Source organism: Brassica napus, chromosome C9 (assembly GCF_020379485.1).
Source record: "Brassica napus cultivar Da-Ae chromosome C9, Da-Ae, whole genome shotgun sequence".
NCBI classification, from domain to species: Eukaryota; Viridiplantae; Streptophyta; class Magnoliopsida; order Brassicales; family Brassicaceae; genus Brassica; species Brassica napus.
Window position 1 is genome coordinate 33,862,681 of NC_063452.1, and position 9,124 is coordinate 33,871,804.

The window sequence follows — 9,124 nt, forward strand, 5'->3', positions numbered from 1 at the left end:
ATAGCAAAGAATATATTTTTTTACCAAACTTGAAAACAATCACATTTTCTTCTCTAAAACTGATTTTTTTTTTGTGCCAAAATTGAAATAACATTTTCCACGAAAACTGTAATATTCAATTCTTCAGTCAAATCCGTAATATTGTATTGATATGCCAAAATAAATCCGCAAAATCATAATCTTTGAACTAAAACCATAAAATTATATTTTTTTTGCCAAAATTGCACAGTTTTATTTTCTGCAAAATCCTATAATCGGATACCCTCAAATTCCACATCTCATTGTCTTTTGCCAAAAATCGAAAAATCAAATTTTCCTGCCAAAATCAAAATTTTCTTCTAAACCACAAAATCATATATTTTAATGGTAAATCAACTAAATAAAAAGAAAATTTATAAATAATTTACTTGTAAAAATATAAATAAATTTTTGATCAATCCAACAGAAATTTCCATATTAAATCCCTAACTTATATTTTAAAATTTCAAAGAAAAAATTAAAATATCTCATTCTTCCTACACGCGTATAGTAATTTAACGCAGCAGCAGACTAGCGTGTAAGTTGAGTTTATCTCTTTTAACATTATAGTTTAACATAGATAAACCACACAATATACACATAATCATTTAGATGCTCATTCTTTAGTTTTATCAATATAAATTTGATATTTCATCAAAACAAAAATGTAAGACAAATCATATAAATTCTATATTTCTTATTAACTGAAAATAAATATAAGTATATACGTTACATCAATATTAACTAATTCAGTTTTTGTAAAGAATTTAATTCTTTGCAGCAACGCTTGGATTTGTTTCCTATTTCGTAATAATAACAAAAAGCTGATTAAAATTAAAAAAAAAAATAAAAGAGAAAGAAGAAAATATAACCTTTTCATAGGGAAAACAGTCATTTCATACCCAACATATCGTGATATGTTCAATTCATACCTGACTTATATGGCTGTGCCAAAACATACCTCAACTTATATGTTCTTGCGAAAACATACCCGACTTATAATTTTTTAGCGAAATCAACACTAGCCGCTACATCATCCACTTTTGTTGAAAACGCCGGTAGCACGATCATCCACTTATAATTTATAGAAAATGTAAAATTTTATAAAATTTTATTATTTAGTAAAATTAACAAAAACTATTTAGTGTTTCAAAAAAAAAAATTGTACATATAACATCTTCGTCAGCAAAATTAGCTGACGTAGCATCCACGCGAACAAAAGTGGATGATGTGGCAGCCGCTGTGGCGACTGGTGTATGATTTCACCAAAAAATTATAAGTCGGGTATGTTTTGGCACGACCATATAAATTTAAGTATATTTTTGCACTGCTATATAAGTCGGATATGAATTGAACATATCGTGATATGTTAGGTATGAAATCGTCGTTTTCCCCCTTTTCGTAACACTTAAAAATTAATATAACCTTCAACTGTTTTCTACAACACTAACTTACTTTTAGTGACAAAAAAAATAATTAGGCTCTAATTTGTAATAATTATGGTAAATTTTTTGTTCCCATATTATAGCAGCTATGTTAAACCATTTTGTCAAATTATTAACATGAGGGTTTCACTTTTTTCACTAAATTTTTCATGGATGGATGAATGAATATATAAAAAAATTCTTATTTTTTTAATTTCTCAAATTAGCTGGCGGGTCCCACGTCTAGTCACACTACATTACAAAATAATAATACACTATGATACTTTAAACGTGTTCGGAGAAATTTATAAATCATGATACCACAATAAAAACTAAGATTATTGTCTAAGAAATTTTGTGTTGACTCATCTCTCTCATTTCAAACACTTATCCTTCTGCTGCAAAGATGAAGAATCCATATCTTTTGGCTATTTTCCTTGTTGGCGCCCTCGCTTTACAAGATACAAAAAGCAGGGAAGAAGAAAGACTCACTTTTATAGACAAAAGGCTTGAAGTGGTGTACCCAGTGATCCAGGGATTCAAGTCACTCATCACTCTCGACCCGTTCAAGGTAACACAGACATGGATAGGTTCAGACATTTGCAGTTACAGAGGCTTTCACTGTGACAATCCTCCGGACAACAAAACCGCTGTCACTGTCGCTTCCATCGATTTCAATGGCTTCCAGCTCTTTGCTCCCTCCATCGAAGGATTCATCGATCAACTCCCAGACTTAGCTCTGTTTCATGCAAATTCAAACAACTTCGGTGGTACTGTCCCTTCCAATATCGTTAATCTCAAGTATCTCTATGAACTCGACATCAGCAACAATAAATTCACCGGTCAGTTTCCGACCGCGGTAGTTGGCATGCCTGGTTTGACATTTCTTGACATCCGCTTCAACTCTTTCTCCGGTTCAATCCCACCACAAATCTTTGGCCAGAACCTCGATGTTCTCTTCATTAATGACAACACCTTTACTGCGAGCCTCCCGGAGATACCTGGCGATAGTCACATCCTTTTTTTAACTTTAGCAGACAATAAGTTCAACGGTCCTCTCCCGAGAAGCATCCTAAGATCTATGACAACGTTAACCGAGGTACTTTTCTTGAATAACGACTTTACGGGTTGTATCCCTTACGAAATCGGGTTACTCAAGGGAGCATCAGTTATCGATATCAGTGGAAATAAGCTCACAGGTCCTTTACCCCTTTCACTTATGTGTCTAGAGAAAGTGGAGCAGCTCAACTTTGCTAGGAATCTCTTGTTTGGGGCAATCCCAGATGCAGTGTGCATGTTCCTCCCGGAGAATCTTGTCAACTTATCCTTGTCTGATAACTATTTCACACACGTGGGGCCATGGTGTAAGATTTTGGTTGAAAGAGGTGTTCTTGATGTTAGGAATAACTGCATTCCTTTCTTCCCAGGACAAAGATCTATTGAAGAATGTGCGGAGTTCTTTGTCAAACCTAATCACTACTGTCCTCACGCATGGTTTCATAGTTTTCTTCCTTGTAGATATTCTCACATATCTTCTTCCTCTGCTAGTGATTTTATGCCCATGGTGGCTCCCTCACCTTGATGTTCATCATCATATATCAGCGTGTTTGATCTCTTCATTGTAATGAAAATAATCGAATTATGTTTCCACCAACAAAATCATGGTAAGAGAAGGGAAGAGTGGTGTTGTGTTGGAAATACAAGTATAATCTTGTTTTTGTTAACTAGTATATGATTTCCATGTCCATTAATGAATGTGCAATGTCATTTGCGTATAGTAGTCACGATTCGTGATACAAAGAAAACTCTATTTTTTTTTTTTTATGGTTAAATAAGACAAATTGATAGTTGAGTTAATTAAATGCAATCCACAGTGATTTCCTGTATAATAAATTGAAGATTTTTTTTTTTTTTTTTTTTTTTTTTTTTTTTTTTTTTGACGTCAAAAGGCTATTCTATTACCCAAACTTGAGGTGGCCTGGGTAACCAGACCGGAATAGAACAACCAACAAAGTGTAACTCTCTACGGAAAGATCTAGCAGTCTAAGCTAAAAAATCTGCAGTCTGATTATACGCCCGTGGAACGTAAGTGATGTTGAAGTCCGGGAAGCAGATTTGTAGCGTCTCTATTCTCTGCAATTCCGTCGCAAAGCTTGGCCACGCCTGGGGATCCTTAACCATAGCAATCAGTTCCTTACAGTCTGTCCCAAAGCTCTGGCAGGTCGAGTGCTGCAGCATATTCTCCACCGCCCACCGAAGTGCTTCTACCTCCGAATGCAAGGCCGATTCCCGTCGAGGGAAGTTTTTTGTCCCCATAAGCTGAATATTTCCAGAGCTATCTCTCCATGTCCATCCACATCCACTGAAGTTAGCTGAAAGAGTCCAAGATCCATCTAATAGACAAATATTTCCCAAACATACGGTTTGGGGTTCCTCATTCATAGTGTCCTGTGTTACAGCTTGTGCCACTTCATTAGCCTCAAACCATGCATGGCATTCACTCTCAGCATGTCTAACCAGTTCCAGAGGATCTCTATCTATTCCTCTGAAGAGTTTTTCATTTCTAGCCTTCCAAATGAACCATATTATCCAGGGATAAGGATCCCTATCTTGCTCTGGCTCCATGATACTATTTTTCCTCCAGAACAGATAATCCATGTTTGTGTAGACGCTCGATACCGGAAAAATATTTGGGCATGTCGGAGTTGAAGATAAAGACCATACTTGACGGGCTGGTGGGCATTCAAAGATTGCATGTGTGACAGTCTCCTCTGCTTCTCCACATCTTGGGCAATAGTTGTCGCACCTCATATTACGTCTAATTAAATTCCTCGTTACTGCCACATGACCAGTTAACAACTACCATATAAGATGACATATCTTCGTAGGGGCCTTCAATTTCAACGCAAATGCCTGAAGCTTTGTAATACTTAACTCCAAAACTTCCGTCTCCTCCGTTAGCTTTAATAAATTCTGCGCCACCCAATATCCAGATTTAACCGTATATTGGCCACTCCTTGTAAAGTTCCAGCAGTAAGTATCTCGCCGATGAGTTGAGCTTATGGCCAAACTCCTTATGACTGGTATATCCTCAGGATGAACATAGTTCTCCAATAGTCCCACATCCCAATCCTTCTATCCCTGGTCAATAAGATCGCTTACTCTCATATTGGGGTTCATCACAGGAGCTATGGGAGCAGCTGGCCTGGCGGGATTCGATGGAATCCATGGATCCTCCCATACTTTAACCTCATAACCTGAGTGTATCTTCTGTCTAATCCCCAGTAGCAGTAATTTTCTTGCCGCAGAAATGCTAGTCCACACATAGGATGGGCTACTAGTAGGGCTTACTCTCAATGGAGAGCTCAATCTATAGTACCTTCCCCGTAAGACTCGGGCCACCAGAGAATCAGGAAACTGTACTAATCTCCATAGTTATTTAGCTAGAAGCGCCAGATTAAACTCATGAATCAATCGGAAGCCAATTCCACTTTCTCCCATTTCGCCCAGTGTATTCCTCTCTTTGGTGGATTCGAGCTCCACCAGAACTGAGCAATGGCACTGGCCAAGCTTTCACATATCTCCAATGGGAGCAGGAAAGTTGACATGACGTATGTCGGAAGAGCGAGCAGAATTGATTTAATCAGTACTTCCTTTCCACCTTTTGAGAGCCATCTACCTGTCCATCCATTCACTCTATGCATCAGCTTATCTTTCAGAAATGCAAAAAGCTTGCATTTTGAGCCGCTTATATCCTCGGTGATACCTAAGTATGTTCCCATTCCTCCTTCGTTCTGTATCCCAAGTGCATCTTTAATCTCTTGTCTCATATTTGCATTAATCCGCTTACCAAAGAGTAAGGAGGACTTGTCAAAGTTGATGCACTGACCAGATGCTTTACCATATTTCCTGACTACTTTCATTACTTCTTCACATTCACGGGGCTCCGCCTTACAGAAGAAAAGGCTATCATCATCAAAGAGAAGGTGTGATACCGACGGACACGTGCGTGTAACACGCATCCCTGTTATCTTCCTTTGTATCTCTGCATGATTAAGAAGGCTAGCGAGCGCTTCCGTGGATAAAATAAAAATGAAAGGAGACAAAGGATCTCCTTGTCTTAGTCCTCTACATGGAATAATATTCCCTCTTGGCTCTCCATTCATGAGAACCTTATATTTCACCGATGTAATACATCGCATGACCCAGCCGATCCAAGTTTCTGAGAATCCCATTTTACGCAGGACCGCTTCAATAAACGACCACTCCATCCTATCATATGCTTTGCTCATGCCAGTCTTGATGGCCATCCTTTTATTTCGTCCACTTGGTTTCGTTCTCAATGCATGGAACATTTCCTGGGCGATCATAACATTATCTGAAATCTGTCTCCCAGCAACAAAGGCTGACTGGGTTTCCGATATCAGACCTGGTAGCAGTTTTTTCAACCTCTGGCATAAGACTTTAGAAATTATCTTGTAGCTGACGTTGCACAGACTAATGGGTCTGAATTGAGTCATTGCAGTAGGCTTTGATATCTTCGGGATGAGACATATATTTGTGTCATTCAGCCCGTTCGCCATCGTCCCCTCAAAAAGAAATTTATTAACCATAAGGGTTAAATCCTCCTTTACTATATCCCAAAATTTCTGGTAGAAAAGTGCAGTCATCCCATCGGGTCCTAGAGCTTTCTCTGGGTGCATGGCAAAAAGCACTAATTTGACCTCCCATTCAGAGACCGGAGCTGTAAGGTGGTCATTCATAGCACCAGTTATTGTTGTTGGCACCTGAGCTAGCGCCTCCTCGATTTCCTCCGGGTTCGATGATTCAAAAATCTGCCTGAAGTAACTAGTAGCAATGACAAGTCCTTCTTCATCCTCGATAATGTTCCCATTCTCATCTAGGAGCTGTGTAATCTTATTCCTTGCTCTTCTTTCCTTCGTCAATGCATGAAAGAATTTTGTGTTTCTAACTCCCTCTCTCAGCCAAAGCACCCGACTCTTTTGCTTCCAGAACATCTCTTCCGCTTTAAGAGCATGGGAGAGTTCCTTCAGAGCTGCTGCAATTTTCTCAGTCGTGGCATTATCATCTGCATATAAGCCTTCCACCTTTTCTTTAAGCTCTTCCACTAATTTTGCCGAATTGACATTATTTAGCTTCCGCCATTCACTCAAGGCTCTCCTGCAGCTGGAAATATAATCCATAATACTTGCGCCTGGAGGAAGATCAGGTGATTTCCATCCCTCAAGGATAACCTGCCGTAACTCCTCATTATCCAACCATATTTTATCAAATTTAAACTTTTTGGATCTTCTCGTTGGCTTTATGAGTATGTCTGCAAGAATCGGACGATGATCCGATCCCCATAGCCTCAGGTACTTAACATTCGAGTGTGGAAAATTCTCATGCCAGTCCGCATTTCCTACTGCTCTGTCTAAACGACATCGAACTGTTGATCCTCCAGCCCTCTTCCCCACCCAAGAAAGCATATCTCCTGTGAAAGGGAATTCTAGCATGCCACAATCATTAAGCATCTGCTTAAAAGGAAGAAAAGAGCTATCAGGGCGTTGTCTTCCTTCTGTCTTTTCGTTATGACATGTTATTTCATTAAAGTCTCCTATCATAAACCAAGGTCCATTTCTTGTTGTTGAGAAACGCGTAAGACGTTCCCAAACTTGATCCCGTCTTTCTAGTACAGGGTCACCATAAACAAACGTCATATAGACTTTTATTCCATTAATGATTGCCTCAATGTCAATCATACGATTATTCGAAAACAAAACATTAACTTGAAACTCATCCATAAAAAACAAAGCTAAACCTCCGCTGAGTCCAAGTGGCTCAACAGTAAACAAATGATCAAATCCTAAGTCGGTCTGCATGTTTTGCAACAGCAGCCTTCTATTCTTCGTCTCAGAAAGAAACATAAGTCCTGGGCGATGCTTCTGACACATCTCCGTAAGGCGTCGAACTGTGAGGTCGTTTCCAATCCCTCTACAGTTCCAACTGAGCGTCCTCATTGATCAAAGTGGGATGGGTTTTTGGATCCCATCAAACCATCATCCTTTGAAGAGCCGGTTCTCTTCCTCGAGCTATGGTGGTGGCGTCTTAAGCCTCCAGTCCCACCAGACTCACGAAATACATGAGACGAACCATCACTCTTTGATCTCTTCTGTGGAGATCCTCGAAGAAGAATCTCAAATTTATTTTTCTGAATGCCCAATGGAGCACTCGAGTTGTAACCATGCTTAATATGTCTCGATGATCTACCAGCCAACCTCTGTGATTTCTGATCAGAACCACGAACTTCCCTACCCTGCCTGCTCTTGGCTTCCATTTCCACAAGCTCCACTCCCATCAAATCATCATCTTGCATCTCACTATCCATCAAACCATCATCTAGCTGCTCTGTAATATCCATATCGTCGAGTGCTTCAATCACCTGATCATTCTCCTTAGTCGGTTTTGGATCCTGCTCCGTCAAAGTATCAAAAGCTAGAGATCGAGGAGTCCCTTTTAGACGTTTCGTTACGTTCCCATCTAAGCCATCTCCCCGGGAAGGCGTGACAATAGTACTGGCTATTCTCCTCGTACCAGTAGCCCTACCCAAGCCTCTCTGATCAGGACTCGGACGCGCTGGAGACTGCAGTGGAGGAACCTCGCAATCATCCTGCACGCTCTTAGCACTTTCCCTCGGCGGTGAAGAGGCCCTTTGCCTTTGGTGATCATCTGGACCATCAGCACGATCCAGCGATACACGCAGCAGCCGATCACGTACCACATTCCCATCATGGCGGCCCTGGGGCTGGGACTTCTTCTCACGCCAGGTTGCACCAATGTACCTGTCGTAAGGCTTTGCCTCCTCTCGCGCACCCCCATACTTCTTCATCCAAGACGGTTCATCCCGCCGACGAATAACCCTATCCGCATGGCCCTTATAAGCCTCACGGGGGTTATTCAAATCATAGCTTCGCCCTTCAATAGCCTGCCTCCCAGTAGCATAGCTAGACTGCTTAAGATATGGACCAGCCAACGCTTTCGAGTGTAGTGCATTGGGTTCTTTCTTGACCAATGGTTTTGAGTACTGCTGTGGCCTATGCTCCTGCAGCTGAACCCGCGCAAAGACGCCTTGGCGCTGTATCGAAGGACAATACTCCTTCTCATGTGTAAGCATACCACAAGTAGAACAATGCTTAAACAACATCTCGTACTTAATTTCAATCGTAACCTCATCTCCCTCCGGAGATTCAGCCTTCCTTGCAAACTTTAGTGGCCGACGAGAGTCAAAATCTAAAAGCATTCTGCCTTCAATCAGCTCTATTGTGTCCTGATGAACATGTCCCAGCCGGGAACCTATTTCTCTCAGGTTGTTCTCAGTCCATAGGTGCAGGGGTACACCAATCAGTCTAGTCCAGAATGGTATTAACCAAGGATAGTCATCATGAACAATGGGCTCCCAGCGAACCAGCACAAACATACAGAAGTTGAAGTGGAACGGACCCTGTCGAAGAACAGAGTTTAGCTCCTCTTCGGTGGTAAAGTTGAGTAAAAACTTTCCATTTCCCAAGTCATTTGCAGTAATGCGATCCTCCATTCCCCATTGAACCGGCATTTTCTGGAGGAGTTTCTCCACGCTTTGTTTTTTTCGGGTTCAGGATCTTTCCGATCAGAGACAGTTTGAA

General features: G+C 40.6%; 1 protein-coding gene across 2 annotated transcripts; it reads left to right on the forward strand.

Moving 5' to 3' along the window:
- Positions 1-1,740: 1,740 nt before the first annotated feature.
- Positions 1,741-3,242, forward strand: LOC106417709 (uncharacterized protein At4g06744-like). 2 transcript variants are annotated; one of them, XM_022709731.2, is made up of 2 exons: positions 1,741-2,541; positions 2,674-3,242. In XM_022709731.2, the coding sequence occupies exons 1-2, from the start codon at positions 1,849-1,851 to the stop codon at positions 3,022-3,024; spliced, it is 1,044 nt and encodes a 347-aa protein (XP_022565452.1). In that variant the 5' UTR covers positions 1,741-1,848; the 3' UTR covers positions 3,025-3,242. The 2 variants fall into 2 exon arrangements, with proteins under 2 accessions (XP_022565452.1, XP_013713937.1); XM_013858483.3 differs by having other exon boundaries at positions 1,741-3,242.
- The last annotated feature ends 5,882 nt before the right edge of the window (positions 3,243-9,124 follow it).